General features: G+C 44.6%; 2 protein-coding genes across 5 annotated transcripts; one reads left to right on the top strand and one right to left on the bottom strand.

The window, feature by feature from the left end:
* Positions 1–101: 101 nt before the first annotated feature.
* LOC119714575 (kinesin-like protein KIF27) lies at positions 102–27351 on the bottom strand. Of its 3 annotated transcripts, XM_072031131.1 has the most exons (16): positions 27228–27351; positions 26511–26759; positions 25440–25824; positions 23365–23565; positions 21654–22305; positions 19018–19160; positions 16530–16736; positions 15695–15855; positions 15166–15299; positions 14442–14597; positions 14008–14106; positions 13127–13332; positions 12098–12211; positions 10887–11063; positions 9744–9938; positions 102–2565 (listed from the first exon to the last, which is right to left on the bottom strand). In XM_072031131.1, the coding sequence occupies exons 7-15, from the start codon at positions 16725–16727 to the stop codon at positions 9900–9902; spliced, it is 1284 nt and encodes a 427-aa protein (XP_071887232.1). In that variant the 5' UTR covers positions 16728–16736; positions 19018–19160; positions 21654–22305; positions 23365–23565; positions 25440–25824; positions 26511–26759; positions 27228–27351; the 3' UTR covers positions 102–2565; positions 9744–9899. The 3 variants fall into 3 exon arrangements, with proteins under 3 accessions (XP_071887232.1, XP_071887231.1, XP_071887233.1); XM_072031132.1 differs by lacking the exons at positions 102–2565; positions 9744–9938; positions 10887–11063; positions 14008–14106 and adding an exon at positions 12432–12763; XM_072031130.1 differs by lacking the exons at positions 19018–19160; positions 21654–22305; positions 23365–23565; ... (1 more) ...; positions 26511–26759; positions 27228–27351 and adding exons at positions 17311–17442; positions 18197–19009 and having other exon boundaries at positions 14008–14145.
* Positions 3748–7897, top strand: LOC113842216 (uncharacterized). Of its 2 annotated transcripts, none has more exons than XM_072031129.1 (5): positions 3748–4195; positions 4491–4619; positions 4782–6821; positions 6987–7056; positions 7845–7897. In XM_072031129.1, the coding sequence occupies exons 1-5, from the start codon at positions 4121–4123 to the stop codon at positions 7880–7882; spliced, it is 2352 nt and encodes a 783-aa protein (XP_071887230.1). In that variant the 5' UTR covers positions 3748–4120; the 3' UTR covers positions 7883–7897. The 2 variants fall into 2 exon arrangements, with proteins under 2 accessions (XP_071887230.1, XP_071887229.1); XM_072031128.1 differs by lacking the exon at positions 7845–7897 and adding an exon at positions 7237–7447.
* Positions 27352–27986: the final 635 nt, after the last annotated feature.

Below are 27986 nucleotides of genomic sequence, written 5' to 3'. Positions count from 1 at the left end.
ACACTACCCTACACTCCACTACACTCTGCTCCCGTGCCCTCCCCTGCCCTCCCCTGCCCTTCCCTCCCCTCCCCTTCTCGTTTTTACCCTTCCCTCCCCTCCCTCCCGTTCTCTTCGTTCCCTCCCCTTCCCTCCCGTCTTCTCCTTTCTTCTTCTCCTCTCTTCTCCTTTCTTTCACAAATTGCAATGGAGAACAGGGAGAAGCATCACTTCCAGTCACTTCCGTCGTTCTCGTAGCTTGTGTCACTGCCTGATTCGTGGCAATCCATCAGCAGGATCCAGAAGCGTTCCAGCTGCTGTGCTACTAGGTGAGCAGCCGTCTCCAAGTGGCAATCACGGATTTCTTGCTGTGGCTCGGACACGGCACTTTCAAGTCCACCCTGGCTTGGCCATGTCCTCTTGCTCTGTCCCCACCTACATTACAGTTCTGCTTAGAAGCCGAAGCACGCTGCTGAAGTACTTCCACTCCTTCCATTTGCAAGGATTGAGTTTGTCTAGCCAAGTGGTTTCTGTCCATAGAACACAAGAAAGAGGTTTTGGTTAGAAACAACTCAAGGAGGACTTCTTTTCCACATGGGCAAGGAATAGTCACGCTTTTCTAATGGAAACTCCAGTGGAAGAGAGAATGACAGATCATGCCGAGAGCTTTGAAATATCCCTTGGGGATGCCTAGTGCAGAGGACCAGAGGAAAGCTGTCCAAAGGACACCAGAGAATCACTCGGAATTACTTCCTCACAGACACATGTCCTTACTATGTCTGATATGGCTTCATGTCTGATATGGCTTCAGCTGGTTTCAGGGTTCTTGTTCACCTAAAACCTAAATTCGGAGTTGTAAATGAAGATGGAAAGATTGACAAATGTATAAATCACTGATGGGGAAAAAGAAAAAAAAGAAAAAAAAAAAAAGTGCTTGGAGAACTTTGGCCATTAGCCCTGGAAAGCATCAAAGTACTGTCCTCTGAAGCAAATGCCTTCTTCTCTTGATACCTAAGGAGGGAAATCAATCCAATGTTGTAACATTAGAAAAGCAAACACTAAACACAAGCAAAGAAGAAGAACAAGTAAGCAATTGCAATGCCTATGGGGCTATTGCAGGGTTAGGCAAAGAACTATTGTGCCATGAAATCTTGGCATAGAAGAAATATTATGTGCATTTTTTACTGTTTCATTTGTTGAGCTCTGTTTGGAAGGGAGTGAATCTATCAGGATTAGATATCTAATTTAGAAGTGGAATTAAAATTGTTTTCTTTTTTTTTTTTTTCCTCTTGAGTTCACTCCTTCCTATAGGATTTCATAATAGAATAGGTATATATTAAAAAAAAAAAAAAGATTCCAAGCAGGTAATCATATTCACAATTATTTTTTCAATCCAGAAACAATAGCAAGGATGAGCTGAAAAGTATTTCTATGCCATTAGAGTGTCAAGGTGTGTCCCATACATTAGTAACAGTCAGAGGATTCATTTTGGAGAACAAAAGCTATCTTGAAAGAAGTAAAGACAGAAGTAAATATGTATGCATGTATATCTCCCTCTCTCTACAGAAACCTAAGAAACTCGTCTGCAGGTTAGCTTCTTGCTCTCTCTTCTCAAAGTTCTAGTGAATACAGCATCAGTGTGTGTTCCAAACATTACCCTCAGTCCAGCACGGATACACACGAGAGGTCAGTCTGCAGGTTGCGCAGGCCAAGAAACTGCTCTGGCTTGATGGGAAGAGCCAAGGCAGAAGTTGCTGTCAGAGAAAAGATGCTGTCAAAGCGTGTCACGTCCATGCTAGAGCACCATCTAGCATACCATCTCTCCCACCATCTAGCTCTACTGCATCTAGATGCAGCTATACTAGAGCGTCGCTACTTAGCCAGTCTGGGGGATCTTAGGAGCCTTCTGAAGACCCAGAGGAGGGGCTGTTGTCCTTTCTGTTTTAACAGCCAGGGAAAACTCTTACCGTTTGACACAGAGGGGCTGAAAAACACAAAGTGGACTTGCAATCTTCAGAGCTTCGAAGCAAGTGGAGATTGTGGAGGTTGTGGAGTAACCAAGGAAACTGTTGATCTAGAAGCAGCCTACAGATTGTGTTTAGCCAGGGCCTTGTATTGCCCTTCTGGCTGATCTGCCAGCAATTCAAGAAAGTCTCCCTGGCAAGCCAGCCCTGGAGTCACCCCAAACTTGGTGAAACCCATGCGATTGGAAAGGAGACAGTTGCACTCCATAAACTGCAGGTTTCTGTGCTTTTTGCTTGCTTGCTTGCTTGCTTGTTTTCCAGGCTGAATTGGATTAGCTGGACAAGTTGGCAGCTGCCTACAGACAAATACCTTATCAGGAGTCTAAACTACGGGATTGCTCTAACTGAGAACAAGGAATTGGACTTGACGTCCTTAGGAAGTCTTTCCAGCTACGCTTTCTACCACTACAGAAATGCACCTGATTCTTTCACAAAGCTTACGGGTGCTGACTGCAAATAGTCCTCATCATTCTCCATTGCCTTCCTCATCTCCATTCTCTTTTGGCCCGTGAAGCTTTTCCGAGCAGAGATGAAGATCAGCTCTAATACGCAGTCTGGCATTCTGCAAAGGAAAAGAGGAATCCTCCTGAAAACTCTTTGCAACCTCACCCGCCATCCCCAAAGCAAAGAAGAGCAAAAGAACAGCGCTTGATCACAGCAAGCATCAACTCGAGCATAGGTCTCCTGCAAGTGTAGCGGGGTTCAACAGCTGCCAAACAAGCTTAAGGAGCACACCCAGAATCAAGTCCATCCAACAAGTGCTTGAAAGAGTTAGGTTTTCTTAGGCGTGAGGAATGAAAAAGAAAGCAAGAACTGACCAGTTACCAGCACACAGTTTCCCTCGAGCTTGCTTGGCTTCATTCCGCACCTGAGGCTGGGCTCCCAAGCAGGATTGAGCAGCATTGTGCAGAAACGCCAAAGCCTCCCCAGCCGTGCTGGATCTTCAGCCCCAAGGGCTTTGGCTCTGTTGCCTCCTCAGCAACATGGGCAATTGCCCAGGCAAGCCGGTGTCCAGCAGCTCGACGCAGGAAGCGCAGCCCCCCCTTGCCACCGCTTGGCGCTCACACCAGGAGCCCCCGCGGCGGTGGCAGCCGTTGCGCGGCGCTTGGTGCGGTGCGGTGCGGGCAGAGGGCTGCGGGCTCCTTCTCCTCGGGGGCGGCTCCGCCATGGGGCGTCCGCCGCGGGGCTGCTGAGGCGGCGGGGGGCTCCATGGGGGAGCGGAGGGCGACGTGCGCTGGGGCTGGGACGGGCCTGGGGCTGGGGCACCGCGCCGCCGCCGCCATGCCAAGCGGCACTCCTGGCATCTGTGCTGCAGAGCCAGCCAGTGTGACGCCTTGGCGTTTGTGACTTCACAGAATCACAGAATGTCTACGTTGGAAGAGACCTCAAGACCATCGAGTGACAAACAAAGGCAACTCTGCATTTCCTTCTTCAACACCCGCTTTCTTCACAAAAACAAAACAAAACAAAACAAAAAACACAGAACTTCATCCCTCACACGGGACTCCCGAACTGAGCCTGCAGGGGCTGCCAAAGGCAGCAGCTCCTCAAGCACTGCTCGCACACGGCTCCCTACCACGGGCTCCATCCATCCCCCAGGAGCAAACTTGGTCAAACTAAGCCCCTTTGGAGATATTGGATGGCAGGCCTTACCAAATGCCGGACAAAGGAAAAGATCTAACACAAGAAGGGCTGCCCCGTGCCAGGCACAGTGTAGTTCCAGGCACTTCCAACAGCCCCACTGCAGGCAAGAGTGAGCCTGTGCGGGATGATGACAGCGCCTCTGGAGAAATGTCCGGCAGAGGGCTGCCACGATGACAGAGCGGGCCTGGACTAGAGCAGCCCAGAGGTGTCTCCTGACCCCCACCTTGCTGTGAGCTGGTGTCTTGACGGGAGGCTGCCGGGAACAAGGAGGCTCCACAGCAAGCACTCAGGCTTTGTGACGTGGGGCGGCGTCAGGCCACAAGACCATTGTGACACGGCAAGCGTCCCCATGGTGACGGTGTGACTTATATGGCCCGAGCCCCCGTGGTGCTCACTCCCAGGAGTGCAGCGCCGTCAGGAGGCAGCAGCTGCCCTGGGTGCCTGTTTCTTTGTCTCTGTGAGAGGACAAAGGGATGCCGAAGGAGCAAGAGGCGAAGGCCTGCTCCCAGCCCAACAAAGGGCTGCCGAGCATGAAGAAGCACCACCAGGTGCGGGACAGGGAGGGAGGGAGAGGGCAGACACAGGAGAGAGAGTGCCAGGTGGCGGAGCATGGTACCGGGGCGCGAGGCCTGGCCCTGAGTGTCTGCGGTCCAGGCCCAGGTTCTCGTGCCCCAGGGGTTTCTCTGGGGCAGAGCTGAGGCCTGGGATGGCTGTGACTCGCGTGGGTCGGGCAGCACTCTGTCCGAAGGATGTGGCACTGAGGTGGGGCTGGGTGTCCAGGCACCACAAGGGATGCTGGTGGCAGCGCAGCCACCACCATCCCACACCTCCTTCTCCCCACAGGTGCAACCCAAACCGCCACAGGCAGGACCGCTGTGCAGCCAGACTCCATCCTTGTCCATCCACGGGGTGAGGCTGCCACAGCTCCACTGTCCACAGAAGTCACAGGCCTCTAGGAAGAAGAGCACACAGGTAGGGAGCCCAAGTGAGATGGGGCCAGATGCCTTCCCAAGCCCTGGGAGCTGCTGACAAGGAGGCGGCACGTGCTGGAGGGGGCAGGTGGGCAGGTGCTGGAGGTGGGCAGGTGGGAAAGGACTACGGTAACATCACCTTTCTCCTTGGCTTCCCTTGCAGACAGACAGCCTGAAGCTGAGGCAGGCACTGCCCGGCAGCAGTGCCACCGGTGAACGGAGAGATCCTCTACCAGCCTTGCCGCCTCTGCCAAGGCAGGCAGCGACACTGAGAACTACACATCGGCATTCAGTGGGAGCTTCAACTATCCCCCGGCTGCCCAGTCTGTCAGTAGCAGGCTCCACCTCTTCTGTGCCATGCAGAGACTGCATCACGAGCACCAAGGCTGTCAGACTCCCCGAGGTCGTCCCACGTCCTCAAGGACATGTGAGAAAAGAGCAAATGGCAGCAACTGCCGAGAGCCGGGGGACAGCCCTGCAAGCCCCCGCATCCATTCTGGCGCCTCTGCAGGCCAGACCCCAGCAAGACAACAGGCCAACCCCAAGCCATGCTGCAGCCAGGAGCCAAAGACGCAGGGTGCAGCTGAGGGTACAAAGGCACTACGCCCCTCCCAGCAGTGTGGCAACACCTGCAAGGACAGCCCAGGTGCCGGCCACCAAGACTGAAAAGATGCCAGCAACACGGAGACGAAAAGATGGCCATGCTCGAGAGGACACAAGAGCTGCTGCTGGGATCTCCAAGCCAGGAGGGAGGCAGCAGAAGGAAGCCACCTGGAACCTTCACTGGGACCCAGACGCAGCCCACCAGCAGGGGCCTGGCTCACCCCACAGCACTGGCAGAGATTCTGCCAGAGAGGCAGTCAGCCCCGCACAGAGCGCATCTCTTGCCATGTCAGGGCCAACCAATGCTGAGCCAGCAGATTCTGCGCAGGTTGCAGGTCCTGCCAGTGAGGGGGACAAGAATCCTATGGGTGCATCAGCACCCAGAGATGCTAAATCGCCTTCTCCCCTGGCTGCTGCTATGCCCGGCCCTTCCACAAGCAGCCAGAAAAGACCGCCGACATTGAAAGACCGGGTCAAGATCAACTGGGATATCTATGGGTGCTCCTCCTTTCGGCCAGCAATGCAGATCATTCCGAGCGGGGAGAGGGAAGGCTGCCAGTTGTCCCGGTGGAACGAGTCCTGGCCGAGCAGCGTGAAGGTTCCGAGGTTGCGAAGGATCTGGGCAGCAGACGACGGTGACACAGCTGACAGCACTGCAGCCAGTGCATCGGGCAGGCAGGAGGTGGCAGTGAGGACTGCGGGCCAGCGCCTTCCCTACTTTTGCTCCACAACGAGTAAGACCATTCTGCAGGACATTCAGGAAGAGTGGGAAGAGAGCCCCAGGATAGAAGCTGTGGCAGAAGCAGACGACGTCCTGCCCAGCACGTCTCCTGCCCCATCTGGTGAGGCAGATGCCAGGCCTTCAGCTGCTCCTATGGCCGCAGTTCCTGGGCCCGAGGAGCTCCCCCCGGCCTGCATGCCCAAAGAGGGAAAAGCTTCAGCCTCTCCCCTGGCTGCTGCTGTGCCCGGCCCTTCCACAAGCAGCCAGAAAAGACCGCCGACATTGAAAGACCGGGTCAAGATCAACTGGGATATCTATGGGTGCTCCTCCTTTCGGCCAGCAATGCAGATCATTCCGAGCGGGGAGAGGGAAGGCTGCCAGTTGTCCCGGTGGAACGAGTCCTGGCCGAGCAGCGTGAAGGTTCCGAGGTTGCGAAGGATCTGGGCAGCAGACGACGGTGACACAGCTGACAGCACTGCAGCCAGTGCATCGGGCAGGCAGGAGGTGGCAGTGAGGACTGCGGGCCAGCGCCTTCCCTACTTTTGCTCCACAACGAGTAAGACCATTCTGCAGGACATTCAGGAAGAGTGGGAAGAGAGCCCCAGGATAGAAGCTGTGGCAGAAGCAGACGACGTCCTGCCCGGCACGTCTCCTGCCCCATCTGGTGAGGCAGATGCCAGGCCTTCAGCTGCTCCTATGGCCGCAGTTCCTGGGCCCGAGGAGCTCCCCCCTGCCTGCATGCCCAAAGAGGGAAAAGCTTCAGCCTCTCCCCTGGCTGCGCACCCTGTGTTGGAGGCCAGGACAGCACCTCTCACCCCATCAGCATGTGAGGAAGAAGAAGCAGCACCTTCTCCCCTGGCTGGGGGCCTTCTGCAAGAGGTAAGCAAGGTATACCTTCCTCGTCCCACAGTCATGGAAGCCACAGACCCCTGTCGGTGGGCCTCGAGGCCCCTCATCCCTTATCCATCTGGCATCGGGGGCATCGGGGCCCGGAGCATGGCCAAACAGTGGCCCACAGGGCTGTGGTTTTCTCTCCCCATGCAGGTTTCCTCCGAGCATAGAAGCAGTGCACAGTGTTCCTCACACTTCCAATCGGTGCCAGAGGAAGGGCCAGGTATGTCCTAAAGTATGGAGCCATCCCAGCCCACGGCACGGAGGCTGGCAGCACTCCACGCACAGGGTCCCTCCATGTCCAACTGTCCCCTCCCCAAGGGAAAGCCTTGGTGGCGGGGGCAGGCAGGACCATGCCCAGTTCCATCCCAGCCCCTCACGTACAGCTTTCTGACCCCCACAGGCACCGCTGCCCTCCCGCACGCTGTGGCTCGCTCGCAATTGCCCCCCCTCTTCAGGAGAGCACTTCGGGCTCTCCGCAGGAGTTACTGCTTCAGCTGCATCACAGAAGACCTAGAGCAACGTGAGGCTGACAGTACCAGGGAGCTCCCCACAGATGGCAGCTTCGGTCCCGAGGACGGGGCTTCTGAATAAAATTGTTCAGGACTATTTCATAGATGAGGGCTGTCTCTTCTGTTCTGTTCTGCGTGCATGGGTGTCTGTGGGCTGCGTGTGCAGCTGCTGCGGTCAGACCCTGGGGCAGGGTGTCCCCATCTCCATGCTGCTAGTGCCTAGAGGGTGCACAGGTTTGTGCAGCAGTACTACCATGCAGTACTCTTGCGTGGGCTCCTCTCTATGGGCTGCAGCTTCAGCCCAGGGCCTGCTCCTGTGGGGGCTCTCCATGGGCCGCAGCTTCCTCCAGGCCACATCCACATGTTTTATAATGATGATGATGTTTTTGTTATTATTATTATTAATATTAATATTAATTAATAACATAATTAATAAATAATCATCATTTAATAATTATTTAATAATTACAATAATAATAACAATAATAATGGATTCCAGGGCAGCGATCCTCTTGGGAGTCATCATGCGGCACTTGAAGGGCAAGCAGGCGATCGGGCCCAGCCAGCATGGGTTTATGGAAGGCAGGTCCTGCTTGACGAACCTGATCTCCTTCTACGACAAAGTGACGCGCTGGGTGGATGAGGGAAAGGCTGTGGATGTGGTCTACCTTGACTTCAGCAAGGCTTTTGACACCGTCTCCCACAGCATTCTCCTCAAGAAACTGGCTGCTCTTGGCTTGGACTGGCGCACGCTTCGTTGGGTTAGAAACTGGCTGGATAGCCGGGCCCAAAGAGTTGTGGTGAATGGAGCCAAGTCCAGTTGGAGGCCAGTCACTAGTGGCGTCCCCCAGGGCTCGGTGCTGGGGCCGGTCCTCTTTAACATCTTCATCAATGATCTGGATGATGGCATTGAGTGCACCCTCAGTAAGTTTGCAGATGACACCAAGCTAGGTGCGTGTGTCGATCTGCTCGAGGGTAGGAAGGCTCTGCAGGAGGATCTGGATAGGCTGCACCGATGGGCTGAGGTCAACTGTATGAAGTTCAACAAGGCCAAGTGCCGGGTCCTGCACCTGGGGCGCAATAACCCCAAGCAGAACTACAGGCTGGGAGAGGAATGGTTGGAGAGCTGCCAGGCAGAGAAGGACCTGGGAGTGATGGTGGACAGTCGGCTGAATATGAGCCAGCAGTGTGCTCAGGTGGCCAAGAAGGCCAACGGCATCCTGGCTTGTATCAGAAACACTGTGACCAGCAGGGCTAGGGAGGTGATCGTCCCCCTGTACTCGGCTCTGGTGAGGCCGCACCTCGAGTACTGTGTTCAGTTTTGGGCCCCTCGCTACAAGAAGGACATCGAGGTGCTTGAGCGGGTCCAAAGAAGGGCGACGAAGCTGGTGAGGGGCCTGGAGAGCAAGTCCTATGAGGAGCGGCTGAAAGAGCTGGGCTTGTTCAGCCTAGAGAAGAGGAGGCTCAGGGGTGACCTTATTGCTCTGTATAAGTACATTAAAGGAGGCTGTAGAGAGGTGGGGGTTGGCCTGTTCTCCCACGTGCCTGGTGACAGGACGAGGGGGAATGGGCTAAAGTTACGCCAGGGGAGTTTTAGGTTAGATGTTAGGAAGAATTTCTTTACTGAAAGGGTTGTGAGGCACTGGAACGGGCTGCCCAGGGAGGTGGTGGAGTCACCATCCCTGGAAGTCTTCAAAAGACGTTTAGATGTAGAGCTTAGGGATATGGTTTAGTGGGGACTGTTAGTGTTAGGTTAGAGGTTGGACTCGATGATCTTGAGGTCTCTTCCAACCTAGAAATTCTGTGATTCTGTGTGATTCTGTGATTCCAAAACTTTTGTCATGAAGACTGGTTTCCCATGTACATGAGAGACGCATAAAGAAATCGCAACTTCTTTTCACCAAAGTCTGAGTTGTTGTGATATCATTGTGGTGAAAACACGCGCTTTTCACCAAAGTAACATAATTTAGGTAAACTTGGTCAAACTAAGCCCCTTTGGAGATATTGGATGGCAGGCCTTACCAAATGCCGGACAAAGGAGAAGAGCTAACACATTTAGGAAACCAGTATTTGCAACAACATCTTACAGTTTGGTGCAAGCAACTAGAACAAATCAAGAAGAATGTTTTAGGCACTAGACCTTTTATTTGCCTCCCAAGGGGAAGGATGCACTTGAATCAATCTTAGTTGCTCTATGTGTGTAAATGAGGCAGGAGGAATTGAGACTGAGCACGAAAACATTTGGGGAAAGACTAAGGTAATAAGGTGATTAGTCTAAGGTGATTACGTAAGGTAATTCAAGATGACCCCTCCTGGTGTCATTGCCTAAACATTGCCTAAAACTTTGATGTATCTCAGAGATAGTTACTTACTTCAGCTGACAACACTTTTCAGTTACCTTCTTTCAGTTTCTCATCCACATTATTTCTTCTTCTGAGTAGCTGATCCCTTTACTTCTGAAGAACCTGAATTTTTTCCAGAATGTCTGTCTTATCTTCAGTAGTGCTGTCCTGAAGCTGCATACCTTTATCACACAATTCCTGGTCCAGCATACTTAAGCGGTAGACAATTTCATACTATCTTTGTTTAAAGCCTTAAAAAAAAAAAAAAAAGAGAGAGAGAGAGAAAGAAATAAGAGGAAGAATGAAAGAAACCGTAAGTATAAAACTCCTTCCCCATAAACATGTACATGAGACTGTCGCATCCTAAAGTGGAAGACCTGTCTACTTCTTGTAAAGGGACGCCATTTAGGCTAAGTAGATAGCTACCATAAAATTTACTATTTAATCAAAAGATGAAAGAAAACAAAGAAAAGCAATGTGCAGTTTTCTACATATCTTACATGAGTTAGTCATTACGGTGACAATGACATTTCAATTTCTGTTTCTCAGTAGCCAAAGTAAATAATACAGAATGTTTCTCTGCCACGTTCTCTAGTTTGCAGGCATTGAGCAATTTTTTAGATATCGTTATTTAATGTGCTGCAATAACAGAACTTTGGAAGTCAGATTTTGTTTTGTTGTTAGAATTTCGAGGATATCATGTAAATAAAGGTTATTACATTCTATTATTCATGTTTAAAATGTTGATTTGATCAAGCCACACAATAATGTAATGGCAGCGCTACAAATACAAGTTGCATGGCTTAAACCTCTTCTGTTATCCGTCTGCCCTCCTCCCATAGTCTTTTCAGGCAGCTCTACAATTGTGTTAAGTTTCTTTCCTTCCTTCCTTCCTTCCTTCCTTCCTTCCTTCTTTCTTTCTTTCTTTCTTTCTTTCCTTCCTTCTTTCTTTCTTTCTTTCCTTCTTTCCTTCTTTCTTTCTTTCTTTCTTTCTTTGTTTCTCTCTTTCTTTCTTTCTTTCTTTCTTTCTTTCTTTCTTTCTTTCTTTCTTTCTTTCTTTCTTTCTTTCTTTCTTTCTTTCTTTCTTTCTTTCTTTCTTTCTTTCTTTTTCTTTCTTTCTTTTTCTCTCTTTCTTTCTTTCTTGCTTGCTTTCTTGCTTGCTTTCTTGCTTGCTTTCTTTTTTATTTTTCTTAAATCACCTGGCTAGATCTCAGTTTCTTGATTTCTACGTGGCTTTTCTCTTGCAATAATGCTTCTTTTTTAGCTACAATGGCTTCTCTTTTCTTTAAATCTTCTTCTAGTTCCGCTAACTGTTGGTGCTGTTGAAGAATTCTTTCCATTTCTTCATCCAGCCATTTCTTTTGCTCTTCTAATTTCTACAATTTAAACAGAGATCCAGAGAGCATGACTATGTTTTTCCTCTTTTAGAGTAACTGATAAAACGTGAGAAATCAACATTTCAATTCTTAACATTAATTGTTCAACAGAATCCTGATTCAGGATACTACAGAAATAGGACTGACTTAAGGAGAGGCTCAGCAATGTTATATTACTACATCTTATGCAAACAATTTTATCAGATGCTTTTAAGGAAATGTATTATTTTCCTACAAACAGTTATATAAATAGATGTCATATATAGAATGACAACAACTAAGTTGGAAAGGTACCACAGGAAATCAGCTAGCCCATCCTCATTGCATGATTCTTGCCCAAGACCAAGATTGGTGGAAAAACACATTGTGATGAGAAACTGTGATGCTGAAAGAAAGAAAAAATGGGAGTTCTGATCCTGCTATCAGAGTCTATTCTAAGTCTCTTCTGAAGCAATGGTTTATCAGTGGGCATATTGCTGGTATGGCTAAAAAGTTGCTTTTATTTCATTTTTTAAATTTATTTTCACCTCTAAAGACTTTGGTTAACTCATGAAACTCTCATGTTCCAATGTCTAGTTCTGAAATCATGCAGATAGCACTGTTGCACAGGAAACCTACTATTCTAACACTGTCATGAACAACCAAAACCATAGCCGTCTGTCATATTTGTCAGATGGGAAAAGAAACAAACAAACAAACCGTGCAACATTTATAACAGAGCTCATCAGAATCACCTTCAAACCTACCAGACAACCAAACTTGTTGAATTTCCAGCTATCTGAATTACTACCTTTGACAAGTCATAGAAAAAACAAAGACATTACAGCCCTCTCCTTTCGTTCATTCAAAACCAGTTAAAGAGCTTCTTGACTTGTCTCAGGTTTTGCTACAACAAAAAAATAACAATTTTAAAAAAAAAAACAGGGGAGGGAGGACGGAATACTCTTCTTCCAAACGCTTTACAAAGATGACACGGGGTGAATAAAGACACCTTTCTTTTCAGTGTCCACACAGATTTGGAATAGATTACCTACCTCTGATTTCTGTAAAGTTCCCACCGAGTTATTTTTCTTCTTTTTAAATGCAGCAATCTCGCTGTCTTTAAGTTTAAGAATCTTCTGTTGCTGTTCCATCTTAAGCTGAAGTTCCTATGAACAAAAACAAACAAACAAAACTTTCTTTCTGCCTCTATCAGTGTGTTTTTCAAACACATTTAATGACAGAATCTACACAATCATGAAATCAGAAATATTGAACATGCAAAATTGCACGCAAAATTGCAACTCAGGGCTAGACATCACATAATAACATTTAAAAACATAGCTGAAGAGAAAGGAAGAATGAAGATTTCTGTGAAAATACTTATACACAATTTCTTCAGTGTCAAGTAAGCAATTACTTCAAAGGACAAAATCTGGTAGTACAGTACATTGCCTTTGGGAAAACAAAGGTCAAACTGGTTGATCTTATTCTTTGTCATAAGGAAACAGAAAGAATCCTGCTTTAATTTGTAGCTGGTCCCGCTGAAGCTCTGCTTCTAGTTGCTTCTTTTTTTCACTCTCCTCACGCAGTCTTTTCTCTAGCAGGGTCTGCTGATGCTTCATCTGAGCCACGTTCTGCTCAAGTTCTATTGCTCGTTTGTCACTTTGGTTAGATAGAGAAGCCAGATTCTTAGTGTCTTGCTTCTTCTTCTGTAAGGCCTGAATGTTCATGGAAAATTTCAGCTTAACAACAGGAAAACTTAAAACTAAAACCTGACTCAGGTTAATTCTCTATTTCACTGAGTTAGGACAGTGAGCAAGACTTGCTACACTTTGCCCCAACAATCACACATTATTTCTAAGGTCTCTGAGCCTTCGTAAAATCATCAAAGACAGAACTATCTAACTACTTAGTTGTTAAATAGTAGTGGGTATAACTGTGTGAAGGTTCTCATTGGCTACTTCAATCCAACTAGCTTCAATTGTGGGAAGCTGGTGAGAGTTTCACAAGCAGAGTGTACGGATTTCAAAGGTGATGCTGAGACAGGAATTTGCAAATCCTAATGGTCAGATTGGAAATACCTGCACTTTCAGCTTAGCTGCATCCATCTTCTTTCGGAACTCTTTTTGTAGCTTGGCTTTCTCAGGAAGCTCTCTCAGCTCCTTATTCTCCAGCTCCTGAAGCTGTTTTTCAGTTTCGGCCAGTTCCATTTTGGCCTGCTCGGATTCTTGCTCCGGTTTAGTTATCTTCAAAGAATATTGCCTGCTTACACACTCTGCATCCTTACCTTAAAGACATCATATCCAAATAGTTTTAAAACAGCAAGATAATAATTTGCAATGTATTACTTAAACCTGTAATTGAATCGTTACTTACTTCATCCTGATTAAACCAAAAATTTCTGAGACATTTTCCAAACCTAAACAAACAGCTCCCTTATAACACTGAAATATAGATGAACGAAGGAATCTTAAATCTGAACTCTTCATAAATCGTCTGATGTCACCAAAGAAAGTAACACCTGAGTGCCACATCAAGTGAAAATTTTCTGCCTACTGCAGTCCTTGACAAAATAGCTTGCCTGTATTATTATGGTTTTTTTGTTGTTGTTGTTGTTTTGCTTTTGTTTGTTTGTTTGTTTGTTTTTCCCCAGAAGAATATGCTACATATTTCTCAGCTTTCAACTTGGTAATCAGCAAAAAACTCTCGATTGTGTTTCTACTGATTTGCCCTGTTCGGGCAATCTGATTTGCTCTGTTTGGGATTCCGTAAGTACTGTTACTGGGGGCGCACAATGTTTCTCAATGCCAAAAGACTGCCTCAGGAGAATATGTACACACTAGAAGAGTGTGATTGAAACAGGTAAGCACAGATCTGTAGGGTCATCATAATGATAAGTTTCTGGCAAGCATATATATATCAGGACAGGTGTGTAATGATATAGGCTAACAGGGACACTGACCTTTTCCCTCATCCACTTCTGACTCCTGCTTCTCTACTGCTATGATGGCAATGCAAGCATTCCCAGCACAGTGTCGTATCTTCTCTCCTATCCCAGACACTGGGTGACAAACACATGTCCATGAAGAGATCAGTTGCACTAAGCATACGTGAAAAATTACACTATAGGTGGATGAACACAATAAGCCACAAAACACAAAAAAATATTTAACAAACAAATCTGCAGATCACAGCTGAGTAGGACACAATAAAAATTTGCAGCCTTCAATGCACTCATAGCAAGTAATTCATAGAAGTTAGGAAACTGTAAGTTACCAGAAGTATTCCCGCAGAAGAAAATTACCCGAAAACTAAGATATGCAGGTCTTCAGAAGTTTTCTGTCTTTTTTCTTGCTTATTTCCGAATGTCTTCATTTCAGTTTTTCAGTCACTTACCTGTTCTTACTAATTCCTTAATAAGTTCTTCTTTCATTTTGATGTGAAGTGCAAGTTCTCTCATTTTTTGCTTGGCCTCAGTGAGTCTCAACTCTGAATTCTTTAACTTCTGCATGTTAAAAACATGACTTTTCTGGAGGCAGTCGATTTCTTCACCTTGAAAGAAAACAAAGCAATGTGGAGACCAAAAAAAAAAAAGGAATAAAAAAGGAATAAAAGGAATACACTCTTTAGCCAAAAGACAGTGATCTGAAATATAGTATGTATAGAATTCTTACAAATGAAGCGAAAGAGCCAAAAGGAGAGAGTATTACAAAGAATCTTTTCCCTGCCGTCTGAATATGGAAATGACAGCATTCATTAGCATTTCAAGAATGCTAATGAATGCTAACCTGAGAGAGAAAAATATATATATTTTTAAGCATTTTCAGTGCATCTCTGATGAAACAACAGCATGTTTCCTTTTCTTGAACTAGTACTAGACTTGTATGTCAAGTGCTTTCTCGCTAGTAAGTAGTACTTAAACATTAAGGTCACTGATGTCAATTTCAGAAAAGGAAAAGGAAAATAATTTAAAAATAAATTTATGTTGAGCTATCATGAAAAAAGTATTTGTAGCAAATAAAGACATTTTGATGAGAAAAATAATTATATGTGATAAAGACATTATTGCATATTCTAATATTATATCTAACACAATTTACTCTCATGACTTCCATTTTACCTGTGGCTGTATCAGTCTGTGGCACAGATTTGTCACATAAGCTGGACTTGTCAACTTGACATTTCATGTCACTTTGCTCAAAGGGAAAGCACGGAGAAGCCTGTTTTCGTGTCCATCTTTGGTTTATTGAATGCCTAAGAAAGAATGGAAAACATGATACATTCTAAACACAAAGGGATTTTTTGTTCTTCTAACTTTCTATAAAGTACATGATATTAAAAAGAAGAGTGCCAAACTGAGAAAGCTTACGTAAGCATTTGCACCTTCTTCTTCCCTTGCTTGATCTTGTTGGATGATGTCCCCAAAACAAAGATCATGCAATCTTTATCGCATCAAAAAAATGTGGTTTTTAAACTAGTTTCATAATATGCCTAGTTGGTCCTGCAAATTTATTTTAAGTAGTATCACAAATGGCCTCACATTACAGTAGGATTAGGCAGTAATAGTATATTTGCTATCTATTTATCTGTAACAAAAATTAAAGAAAAAATTACTTAATTAAGTAATGAGAAAAAAAAAATTAAATTACTTTTGACTGTCTGTATTTTCTTTCTCTTCATCACTCTGATCAGAGAGGTGGCAGTGAAGGACTTCATCTTGATCTTCTATGTAGCTCAGTATCATCTGGCTACGAGCACGGAATCCTGCCATCATCCGAGCCAGGGAAAAAGCAGGGGGACTGGTATACACCTGCCAAAAAGCACCCAGAAAACACTTGGAATAGTTCAGTAATTCTTTATAGATATTCCAATAGTATTTCAGTTGAAAAGTCTTTCACTACCTGACCTTGTATGCAAAATTGCAGGTGTTTAAATAATATTTCTGAGTACCTGTGTACCAGAAGGTTTTGCAAGAGAAGGTTCTGCTTAGAACATTTGTCCCAAGTGCAAAAGAAGGTACTGTTACCAACTTATTACCCAAAATGTTCAGTTTATCAGTACAGAATAATCATTCATTTTGGGAATGCTTCCTATCTGAACTGTTAAGCATTGCACAAAAAGATCACTAAAGACTACAGCTTTATGACTGTGATAAATTCTGTGTTTTAAGTCAATTTGTATGGGGCTTTGAGCAACCTGATCTAGTGAAAGGTGTCTCTGTCCATAGCAGAGTTGGACTAGATGGTTTTTAAAGGTCCCTTCAAACTCCAGCCATTCTGGGATTCAAAATGGAAGCCCATAGATTTTGGACAATTGGGACATAGCATGTGTCGCAAGACATTCGAAAGTACTTTTTCAGTCTTCAATGCTAAAATGCTTCAAAGCTAAACAGCAGCTGACAATAGGTCACCATAATTTGTCACGCCAAATAGAATTATTGAACGATAACTGTTAAAAAAAATGTAATGCTTAGCTAGACCTTACCTTTCCTGTCTCTGTCCCTGAAGATGGGTAAAGGGAGTGTAGCATACTCTTTAGGAGTGGGACACTGTATGGCCTTCTTGCAGATGCCGTAACAGCAGGCCCATCTCCACAAGCACTTGAGAAGTCCCAAGTTTTCACAACCATCAACTTCTCTAATTTTTCTTTTAGCTGATCAATAAGGATTTGCTGTTCCACCATTTTTTCATTCTCATATGAAAAAAACAAAAACAAAAACAGTTGCTGATCATCAGGTTTGCATCATACCTTTCTAAATTCATTATAAAGGTCAGTCAGTCTTCTTGTATATCATTCACCAACTCTAAATTCTTCTGCAGTGCACAGGCAAATTCTGCAACAAACTGAAAATTCTCTGCCATGACAGGTAGAATCTTACCTCTCCCCAAACTCCAATCATTTTTTTGAGACATTTTTGTCTCTAAAGGACCTGTCCTATATAAATTATGTCAGCTAGATTTAGACATCTAGCGAGAAGTAGATGACATATTTATCAGCCCTTGCTTGCCTTATTTGTGTGTTCATGGATAAATAAAATGGTAATTCAAGAAAAATGTTCAAATGAAGCACATGGTCTGAGTTTAAAGAATGAAATGTACATACATGTAGGCTTCCTCTTCCTCTTGGAGCGGTCCAACTTGAAAGATTATTTTTATTAATTAACATTCATAAAATTGTACGTGACCCCAGGATCCCCTGTATCAACCGTTACTTTCTTTTCTACCCAGCCTCAAATTTGTCAGTAATGCTAGTTTGAAGAACTTACTTGCCTTTCCTACAGCAATCTCTGTGCATTGTTCAAAATTACATATCTTCACTGAACTGATTTATCCATAAGGCCAAGACCATACAATTTTCAGTCTTCTCTGTTCCTTTCAGAATACATCGAAAATCTTGCCTACCAACAGGAAATTTGAATAACAGCTAGAGATAGTTAACTGAAGTATGCATTCTCCTACTTTGAATCATATATTTTTATTTATTCTGTTTTTCTCATCTTCTTAGACTGCAAGTCCTTTCCCCATACATAGACAATGCCCCACAAATTGACATTTTGTTGGAATACAATACATAATATTTCTGTGTCATAGCAAAAAGAATATATATGTGAATACCATACATTTTATGATTGTGGAAGTAGTAACTCCACCTTGCAACTTTTTTTTTTTTAATCCCTATAAGACTCTGTCCATTATGCCCTTGTACATACAACCCCATAGTGCATAACCTGTTACATAAATACATGTGTACAAACATCTACATGCTACTTTTACAGTTCTAATTCTATCATGTATCATTGAAACGACACTTTCCTGTGCATACAACTTTAAGCCATTTGACACAAGCATTTGATTTAATTATTATACTGATTTGTCTGTTTTTAAGTAAAGGTGAGAGCTGCGATCTTTTGCCTACAGTACAACTGTTTCTGTTCATAACATCTGCCTCGTATCCTCCATAGGATACAATTAGAAGCATAATCCTATATAAGCATCTATGTGTATTATAAGCATGGATTGTTTCAGTCTAATAAGCTGACAATATGCAGTATGGGTTAAAAAAGGAAAACACACAAAAAAAGCCTATCCAGAGATGACAGAACAGAAAAAAAGTTACAGAGGGAAGGAAAAGATGGTGACCAGTAGACTTACCTTTCATTCATTGACTCTCCCCAAGCCATCAGCAAAGAAGAGGAAAAAGGAGAAAAAGGAGAAAAAGGAGAATAAGGAGAAGCGTACTAACTAGCCATGTTTATGCTGTTCCCTTTAAAAAAGGTCAGATCTATCATCCTATAAAGTCAGATCTATCAGCTATCCTATATATGGTCTCCTGGATCTTGAAATGCTATTCACTTACTACCCATTACAATTTCATTAGCATATACAAGATCTAGAGAGGGAAGGAGGCAAGCAGTGTTTCCACTGTGTCACTCAGCTTCTTGTAATAGTAAACTCTCAGAATACTAGGATGAAATTCTGTCTTAAAAAGTCAAAAGGCAACAATACTTTACTCTCACACTGAATAAAGACATAGCAAAGCATGTTTCTACACAGCCTTTCAATTAAAGCATTCTGTAGGAACTTGATGGTCTTTTTGAGATTCTAAACAATCTTTAAAAGCCTTTCAAGTCCTAAATCATGAATCGTCCTGAAACAACTTAGCAACAATACAGATCTGGAGGAAGGCAGGAAGCAAAGAGAGGGTGAATGAATCACTTAATATCATACAGGGAGGCTGTGGCACAGTTAGGCTGATACACAAACTTCAGGAATCACAGTATTGTGATTCACCCACTAGATGATCTCAGCTCATTAGGGAATACAGCTCGAATTCAAACAAGGTGCTTGTAAGACTGGTAGGTGTTTACATCCAAAAAAATTCTGAAGGATCTGTCTTGAAATCATGAGTACATTCCTAGAGTGGACGGATGGTTCGATATAGATACATGTAATATATGCCAGAGGAAAAATACCTGTAATCTATGTGTTTCTTCAGCCTTTTTAAAGATTCCAGTTGCTCTTCATTTTCCTGTATTAATGTCTTTATCTGATTCTGCAATATCTTCAACTCATGATCCTTCTAGCTGAATACTTCTTCATCCATAGCTAGAGCCTGCTAGATAATAAAAGGAAAATTCAGCCAGTGGAAAAGCAGGCATTGTTATTCTTGAAGTTGGAAAATTAAATACATACAGATACTTATTTGTTGTTCAAAGATGTGATTGGAACTGCAAAGTTGTGACGTATATATGGCAAATTCTCCCACCATGGAATCACAGAACAGCTGAGGCTGGAAAGGACCTCTGCAGGTCACCTGGTTTAACCCCTGGCTCAAGCAAGGCCACCTTGAGCAGGTTGCCCAGGACCATGTCCAGGTGGCTTTTGCAGGTCTCAGAGGATGACTCCACCTCTTTGGGCAACTTGTTCCAGTGCACAGCCACAGCCACCACACAGTACACAAGTGCTTCCAGATGTTTGCCTAGAAGCTCTTGTGTTCCAGTATATGCCCACTGCCTTTTGTCCTGGCTGCACGTTCACTGCACCTTCCCTTCAGGTATTTGTAAGACATTGCTAAAATCCCCCACTGAGCCTCCTCTTCTCCAAACTGAACAGTCCCATCTCTCTCAGCCTTTCCTCATTGGAGAGGTGCTCCAGTCCCTTAAGCATCTTTGTGGCCCTCTGCTGCACTTTTTCCAGGATGTCCCTGAATCTCTTGCATGGGGGAGCCCGGAACTGAACAGAATCAAGCGGAATGGAGTAGAAAAGTTGCAAAGGACCTACAAAGATCATCAAGTCCAACTGGCTGACCACTTCAGGACTAACCTAAAGTTACAGCATGTTATTGCGGGCACTGCCCAAATGCCTCCTGAATACTGACAGGCATGGGGCACCAAACAGCTCGCTAGGAAGCCGCTGCCAGTGTCTGACCATCCTCATGGTACAGAAATTTTCCCTGATGTCCGGCGTGAACTGGACATCCCCCACAGCTTTGTGCCATTCCCATGCATTCTTCCCTCAGTTACCAGCAGCAGAGACCAGCACCTTCCCTCCTCAGCAAGTTGCTGAGAGCCATGAGGTCGCCTCTTGGCCTCCTATTCTTCAGACTGGACAACACAAGTGTTCTCAGTCTCTCCTCAGAGGACCTGCCTTCCAGCCCTTCTACCAGCTTTGTTGCCTTCCTCTGTACACTTTCAATTATCTTCACATCCTTTTTCAACTGGGGAGCCCCTGAGCACACAATGCTCAAGGTGAGGCCACATCAATGCTAAATATGGTGGGAGAATCACCTCTTTTGACTGGCTGCCTATGCTGTGTATAACGCACCACAAAACACAGTTTGCAACTGCAACTGGACACACTACTCCAGCTGTGGCCTCACTGAGCGGAAGGATCACATCTGTTGACCTGTTAGTGACACTTTGCCTAGTGCAGCCAACAAAACCACTAGCCTTCTTAGGAGGAAGGGCACATGGCTGACTCATGTTCAACTTGGTGGCCACCAGGACGCCCAGCTCCTTTTCTGCAGGGCTGCTTTCCAGCGGGGTGGCCCCCGGCATGCACGAGTGCCTGCAGTTGTTCCTCTTCAGGTGCAGGACTCTGAACTTGCCCTTGCTGAACTTCATGAGGTTCTTGTCAGCCCACCTTTCCAGGCTGTCAAGGTCCCTGTGGTTATGGCAGCATGGCCCTCTGGGGAATCAGCTGCTCCCTTCAAAAGTGCTTTCCACCAGTTGTTTCTTTACTTCTGTTTCTCATCTATTGATTTTGTTTTGACAAGTTTCTTTCTCCCAAAGGAAATAATGGACCCATAACCAACACTACCTTACAAAGTGGGTATTTAAATCCAATTACTTTCTTTGGTGTGCTGTGAGATGTGGCTGTAAAATCTCAGCATCAATCATAATATTAATATTAATACACTTCTCAAACAAAAAAATAAGGATGGCCCTCCTCATTTTTCATCTCAAAGAAGAGCCTAAAGATTAAAGAAACTATAATGTTATTTTTTTTCAGATGTTTTTCTGGGTAAGTGATCCAATAGTGATTGAAGGTTACTTCCAAATGTAGTTGGCCTTCCAGAAAACCTTTAGGAGCCAAATGCAAAGTAGAGACACACTATGTCTTACCATTCTAAAGACAGATACTTCTGTACAACTCTATCTTTTCTGTACAACCTATATCTTTCAAGTAAATACAACTCTTAAGAGCTGCTCAAGAGCCTTTATTGCCCTGTTATTTTAGCATCTCCCTAACCATCTCCTCCTAGCTGTGGATGGCATGCTTACCCGGGTAGCTTTCAGTTTAAACCCAGCTCTTACACTGTTTTGAACCTGGGAAGCAGAGCTTTACAATAAGCCAGAGAAAAAAAATGAAGAATAAATAACAGAGCTGTAATTTAGGATGATGAGAACCAAGGAAAGCCAGAAGTTGTGTATGCAACTGCGAGGTAACAATCTACAGGCTTACCAGAATTCAGTGTGAAAAATGAAAATAGGTTGATTTTATAAAATTCTAACTTGTTGGAACTCTATCTCCTCCTGCTACAAGACAGACACATTAGCTTTCCTGATTTGTTCATAGGTACCTAAACAATCAACTTAGAATGAAATACCTGGCATTTCTTTAGTTCTCTCCTCAGCTGAAGAATTGTGATATGATGGGACTCTTGCATGGTGCCAGTTCCAGTGTCAATTTGCTGCACGGTGAGAGCTTCCTGCTTTTTAAGCTAACATCATCATTCAAATCAACCAGGAATGGGAAGGCTTCGTCCAAACAGTTTCTGTAGCTGAAGCACTGAACTTGAAGCCGGGTGAGCTGTTCTTCTAGCAAACTGATTCAGGTTCTTTCTTGATTTAAGTCATGTCAACACTGATCACCAACTTGTTGGTTCTGCAAAGCTTCTCAGAGCAATCTGATTTCAAGTTCCATTTCATCAACCCGGTCTTGATCAGGGTTGTAGTTGACAACGGGTTTATTTCTAATGTTTTTGGCTCTGTTTGCATATTTGAGCGGATTTAAAGATTCATCAAAGTCTGATGAGGATGGACTTATACATGTTATCATGACAGTCTTGGCATTCCCTCCTAGGGAGTCTTTCAGAAGGCGAGTGATTTTAGCATCCCTGGATGGAATATGTACGCTTTTCCTTTTTGGGTCTCCCAGAGCACTGATGACATTTCCCAAGGCCAACAAACCACTATTGATTTGAATTGATTCTTTGAATCCTTCACCGGTATTTCCAGTCTTTGTCACCCTCTCTGATCCTGCCAAATCCACAGAACGGAACTTTGAAGCAATCATCTGGACTGATTTCCAAGATGAATCCTGTGGATCCCTATTTTTTTTGAGACTCTGCAGATTGTTTCTGACAAATACTGAGAGTAAAAATGGCATGTGATCGACTAGAGTGTTCGTTCATTTGTGTTGTGCCTGCGTGACGAGCTGCATTGCCACTTTCCAACAGGCTCATCACTTCATCTGCACATTCTACTTGGAATTCCTTAGCACCAACAATCACTTCAAACACTAAAAGAAAATCAGAATAATTACATTAATTTTAAACTTTTCAGTAAAAGTTTACTGCAATTATGAAGAGTCAATCTATAAACACAAATCACACAAGCATACAAGCCTGCATTATTATAAGGTCGTAGCACACAGCCAAATAAAATAAAACAGTAGGTGGAAAGCACGAAGTACAGCACATCTGAAACCTGCAGAAATAGAATATATGGGTGTATTTTGTCACAGCATTTGAAACAATATCGTAAACAGAATACACAGACTTAGGTGTTTACACATCGTCTTATGCAATTTGCAACCTAGTGCTATCTAGAAAAAAAGTATGAGCAAACCTAGCTCAAAGCTTACTTTGTCAGTTAAAAAAAAAATAAGAAATTTTGAAAGTTTGTAGTAAAAGTGACTCCCAGCCTATGTTAAGAACATAGTTCTTAGTGGAATGGAAGCAGATATTTACAGCATAAGTAGCTTAACAAATATAACTTTGAAGTGAGAAGCAAAGGCTTAATCTTAAAGCATTCATTCAACTGAATAATCATGCACAATTGTGTTTCTATGCTGAATTTGCAGAAACAGTAACAGTACTACCTTACCACCTGATGCTGCTTCTGGAGGAACATTGATATTGTTCATAGGAATCTCAAATGAAGGCTGCTTCAGATCAGCTAAACTGAATTGATATTTTGAAAACGTGACTTCGTCTAGTATTAGTCGTCGATAAGCTCTCTTTTCAAGAGATGGAAACAGTAATTTGTGCACACAACAGAAATCAAATGCACAAAGTTCTAGAGCTGAAATCCTACCTGTATTTCCCTTTTCATCTTCTCGGATATGTAAATCTTTCACAGAGGTCTCCAACTCCAATAAATCTCAAAGTTCTTCCTTGTAAACCTCTCTATAAGATACTTTCACACGGAAATCGATGTTATGGTTTTCAGAAATATGCTGAAATAACTCCTGAGTAGCCCGTGGGATTATGCCTTTTTCATCCTCTGAAACTGATGCTAAAATAGAAACACAGATGTCACAGACACTTGCAGTCATTCTGTCACACAAATTACAAAGACTAAAACTAAAGAGAAGTCTGCGAGGTTTATCACTCAATATAATAAGGAATAGGAAGAGCTCAGTTTTCCCAAGTTTTCATGTAAAGATTTGCTTTTCTGTTGATCAGAAATGCATGGAAATGATACAGAACTTTACTACTTTCTGCGGGTATGAGACTAAAAGAAAATTAAATTAGTAAAAAATCACGCTAGAAGAAAAAAATATTTGGAACTTGCTCATGAATTAATGATAAAACTGCAAATCCTTTATGCAGAAAGAATGAATACATCATTTTCAGGGTTTCAAATTCAGAATCAAGGACCAAGAAAAATCCAGAAAGTCTTCTAATTCCTGCTACTCCACTTCTTCTCTCTTCTTCAGCAGAACAGACAAACAAATTGTGACTTCTCCATATGGAAGGGAAGATAACCAGAGCTGCTGATACAGGATTCCAGAGAAAGTCAGAAAGCAAAATCGGATACATGCAGAAGCTGAAGAATTCTTCTGCGAACCAATACAGAAAAAAAAGTAGTTTCCAGTCTCAGGTGTTTGAGGAACACTGACTTGGAAATACCAAGTAAGTCGAATAGTAGAGTTTCAGATATCTGCCTTGAAAAAAGCAAAATTTGAATTCCACATAAAGTTCAACAAGGCCAATATGCAAAGTTCTGCACTTGTGCTGGAACAGTTACAAGCACAACTACAGTCTGGACAGAAAACAGATTGAGAGCAGCCTTGAGGAGAAGGACCTGGCGGTGTTGGTTGATGAGAATCTCCACCTGAGCCAGCAATGTGTGCTTCCAGCCCAGAAAGCCAACCACATCCTGGGCTGCATCAAAAGCAGCATGGCCAGCAGGGGGAGGGAAGTGATTGTCCCCCTCTGCTCTGCTCTCGTGAGACCCCACCTGGAGCTCTGAGTCCCCCAGCACAAGGACGTGGAAGTATTCGAGAGAGTCCAGGAGGGCCACAGGGATGCTTAGAGAGATGGAGCACCTCTCTTACGAAGACAGGCTGAGGGAGTTGCAGCTGGGCAGCCTGGAGAAGAGAAGGCTCTGGGGAGACCTTACAGCAGCCTGCCAGTGCCTAAAGGGGGCCTACAGGAAAGCTGGGGAGGGACTCTGGAGGGACTCTTTGGCAGGTGCTGTAATGATAGGACAAGGAGGAATGGCTTTCCAACTAAAAGAGGGTTGATTTGGATTAGATAGTCAGAAGAAATTCTTTCCTCAGAGGGTGGCAAGGCACTGGCACAGGTTGCCCAAAGAAGCTGTTGATGCCCCATCCCTGGGGGTGTTCAAGGCCAGGCTGGATGGGGCCCTGGGCAACCTGCTCTAGTGGGTGACATCTTTGCCCGTGGCAGGGGGTTGCAACCGGGTGATCTTTAAGATCCCTTCCAACCCAAACCATTCTAGGATTCTATTCCATTAAATTTATCTATGAAATCTCTTTGCCAGTCTCTGAAAAAAGTCCAAGTGTCAGTTTGCTTCATACAATTACCTAAAGCAGATACTCTCTAAGTAGGATAAATGGAGCAAAAATTTCTAAAGCACTGTGTTTCAGAAAGTAGGGTAAGTTGCCTGTTAGAATAGAGAATGGGAAAGAGCACTTTTTTATTTTTTTTTCTCTCATACTTTTGGCATAGCCTAATGGACACAGAATTTGTGTTTAGAACACAACCATCACATAAACTTTGGAATATATATGTCTTTTTTTGCTATACATTTTTTCATTATCTCTTAAAAATTCTCAAGCATCATCTGTTATGTATTAAAGACTTAATTTGCAGAACTACATTGTTCACACACACACAAAAAATGACTTTTTTACAACGTACCAATGTGACCACCTCCAATGGTGTAAGTCTTCCCAGAACCTGTCTGTCCGTATGCAAATACTGTAGCATTATACCCCTCAGCCAAAGACACTAGAAGAGGTTTCATGCAAACTGTATAAACTTCTTCTTGGGTTGAGTTTTTGCCAAATACAACATCAAAAGTGAAGACATGGTCTTTCCCAATGATTATTTGTTGTGTATTTGGGACTAATCTCACGCATACTTGGTGGTTATGAAGTACTTCCTTGGAAAGCAGAGGTCTGACCCTTACTGCAACTTTAACCAGGATCTCCTCCATGCCGGCCTCCATCTCTGTGCTCCCCACTCAGTATTCAGGAAGATCTGTTACAATTCCTCTGTTCACCTCATTTGCAGTTTTCCGCACCTAAGAAAAAATGTTTTCTGAGTTAAAGAAGAAAGAATTAACTCCCTGATGAAACAGAATGTTGAAGAGTTTCCCAAAGAATACACAAGCATCATTACACCCTGGAAAGGAACTGTGATAAAAAAGCAGATATGTTAACAACTGTTAAACCAGTGCAGAAACTAATTTTGCTTGTATTACCTTCTAAGCTAGCAGACTTAACCTTTGGTCTGAAAGTGGTCAGACCAAATTGGATGTTATAGTGCCGGATGAAGCAACAATAGTGTAAGATCTTGTTAATGAACTGTTGATAAAGCATAGACTTACAATGAACCTTATTTTCTCACTGCTACAGTACCGATGCATAGGCAACAGAAATTATTCAAACAAAACCTTTTTATCCTGAATTTATACCTATAGACACACACGTGCTTGAAAGCCATCTTCTGCTTACAAGGGCCAAGTATTTAGAATTTCAGAAGCACAGAAAGCTGTCGTGTTGCTTACATGGTGGGTATGATTTTAAATAGTTGTGATTACTACACACCAAGCATTCCTCTGATTTTAATCCGTCTGTTTATGCCCATCGGTAACTATTTTTTATTAGTTATATATTTCAGCAACCGTGGCTCCTTATACTGCCCCCCATCTGTTAATTCTGAAGCACAAGAAGAAGCATCGAATAGGATTTCTTTACAAATGCCTACCAGAAACACTCCAAAGCCTCGATGGGTATCAAATGCTGCCGGATCCCAAACACATCTTCTGCTCTTCTCTTGCTGATTCTCAGTCAAGGAGGCTTTGCCATGCAAAGGAAAGTTTGCTGAACTTCCTCCTTGCTGAACTCCCACGCAGCCTTTTGGCTCCGTTACCCAACTGGCAGAACTCACCAGCTAAGCACATCCAATTCCGCCTGCATGCAAATGCACCCAGATTGAAACACAAGTCTTCCGTGGCTGCAAAGAGAAGAGTTCTGGCATTTCACTCACACCCATTTGCACTGAGGGCTTGTCCATCCCGAGCCGAGAAACTTGGGAAGCTGACAAAAAGCCTTGTTGTACAGAACCGAGCAGCGGGAAGCCAAGGAAGAGAATCATAGAATCATAGAATATCCTGAGTTGGAAGGGACCCTTAAGGATCATCAAGTCCAACTCTTGACACCGCAAGCAAGAGCCTGAAATCCTGCTCATTTCAGAAGGGGCACGGCAATCACGAGCAGATACTTCAGACTTACTGACTCCCCCCCCGCCCCTCCCAAAATGACACCCAAACCAGTCGCGGCAGGGGAGGGGCGGAGGAGGGGAGAGATCCCATTTCCTACTTCCCCAAACAAACACCAAGCAAAATGCCGGCTCAGCGGCGCTGTGGGGCGGCTCCCCCCAGCCCCAGCCCCGGCCCCGGCCCCGTCGCTCCCCGCTCCAAACCTGCTCCGGGCGTCGGGAGGCAGCCTCCGGGCGGGCTGAGGGGCCGGCGGGCCGCGCCTGGGCCGCCCGCGCCGCTGGTGACAGCGCCTCGCGAGGCAACGGCTGCAACCTTCGGCGGCGCCGCCCCGCCGCGCACAGCGGCCCCCCGCGGCAGGAGGGCGCGGGCGGAGCGGGGGCTGAGGGGTGGGTGTGAGGGGACACCGGGGGGCAGCGGGGGGCAGCCCCCGGCCCCCGATTTACCAGCACGTCGGCCACTTCTGCCTTTTCCAGGCTCTGAATCAGTCTCACTTTCCAGTTGGAGTAAGGCAAAACGAGAGGCAGTGGTAGGGACTGAACTGATTATAGCAGATTCCATTGCCATGTCTGCAATTCTACTGAGCTGGCTTCTTTTAATTATCAGTTTCCTGGGAAAGTAGCATGAAAACATTGTTTGATCAAACAAGCAATAATTCATATCATTAAACCACAGAAGTGTTGTTTTTTTGGCTCAAAAAGCATAAGACAGGGCTGGAATTGGGGGAATGAGGGAGAAATCAAAAAGATACAGTATAATTTATTTATATTGGAACTGACTACACTGTATTACCTTAGGTAACTAAAGAAGAATTACATAAAAAAAAAAAAAATAATAATCTACCAAACACATTTTAGGCTAATACATTCGCTCTTGAGAGATTTAGTGGAAAAAAGGTGGCTCTAAAAGAAGCTGGTCTTCATGTTCTGGGCGGAAAAAGACACAATAGAATAGAATAGAATAAT

Source organism: Anas platyrhynchos, chromosome Z (assembly GCF_047663525.1).
Source record: "Anas platyrhynchos isolate ZD024472 breed Pekin duck chromosome Z, IASCAAS_PekinDuck_T2T, whole genome shotgun sequence".
Lineage (NCBI taxonomy): Eukaryota > Metazoa > Chordata > Aves > Anseriformes > Anatidae > Anas > Anas platyrhynchos.
The sequence above is the reverse complement of the archived record's forward strand: the minus strand, read 5'-3'. Positions and strand labels throughout refer to the sequence as shown.

Excerpts from the sequence above, each read along its gene's own strand:
- LOC119714575 (XM_072031130.1), bottom strand. The coding sequence starts at position 16,727 with ATGGTGGAACAGCAAATCCTTATTGATCAGCTAAAAGAAAAATTAGAG. Across the intron at positions 15,300-15,694 it reads GAAAATACAGACAGTCAAAA|GCATTCAATAAACCAAAGAT; the intron begins GTAATTTAATTT and ends ATTCTTTCTTAG. Across the intron at positions 14,598-15,165 it reads ACAGACTGATACAGCCACAG|GTGAAGAAATCGACTGCCTC; the intron begins GTAAAATGGAAG and ends TTTTCTTTCAAG.
- LOC113842216 (XM_072031128.1), top strand. The coding sequence starts at position 4,121 with ATGCCGAAGGAGCAAGAGGCGAAGGCCTGCTCCCAGCCCAACAAAGGG. Across the intron at positions 4,620-4,781 it reads CTAGGAAGAAGAGCACACAG|ACAGACAGCCTGAAGCTGAG; the intron begins GTAGGGAGCCCA and ends CTTCCCTTGCAG. Across the intron at positions 6,822-6,986 it reads CTGGGGGCCTTCTGCAAGAG|GTTTCCTCCGAGCATAGAAG; the intron begins GTAAGCAAGGTA and ends CTCCCCATGCAG.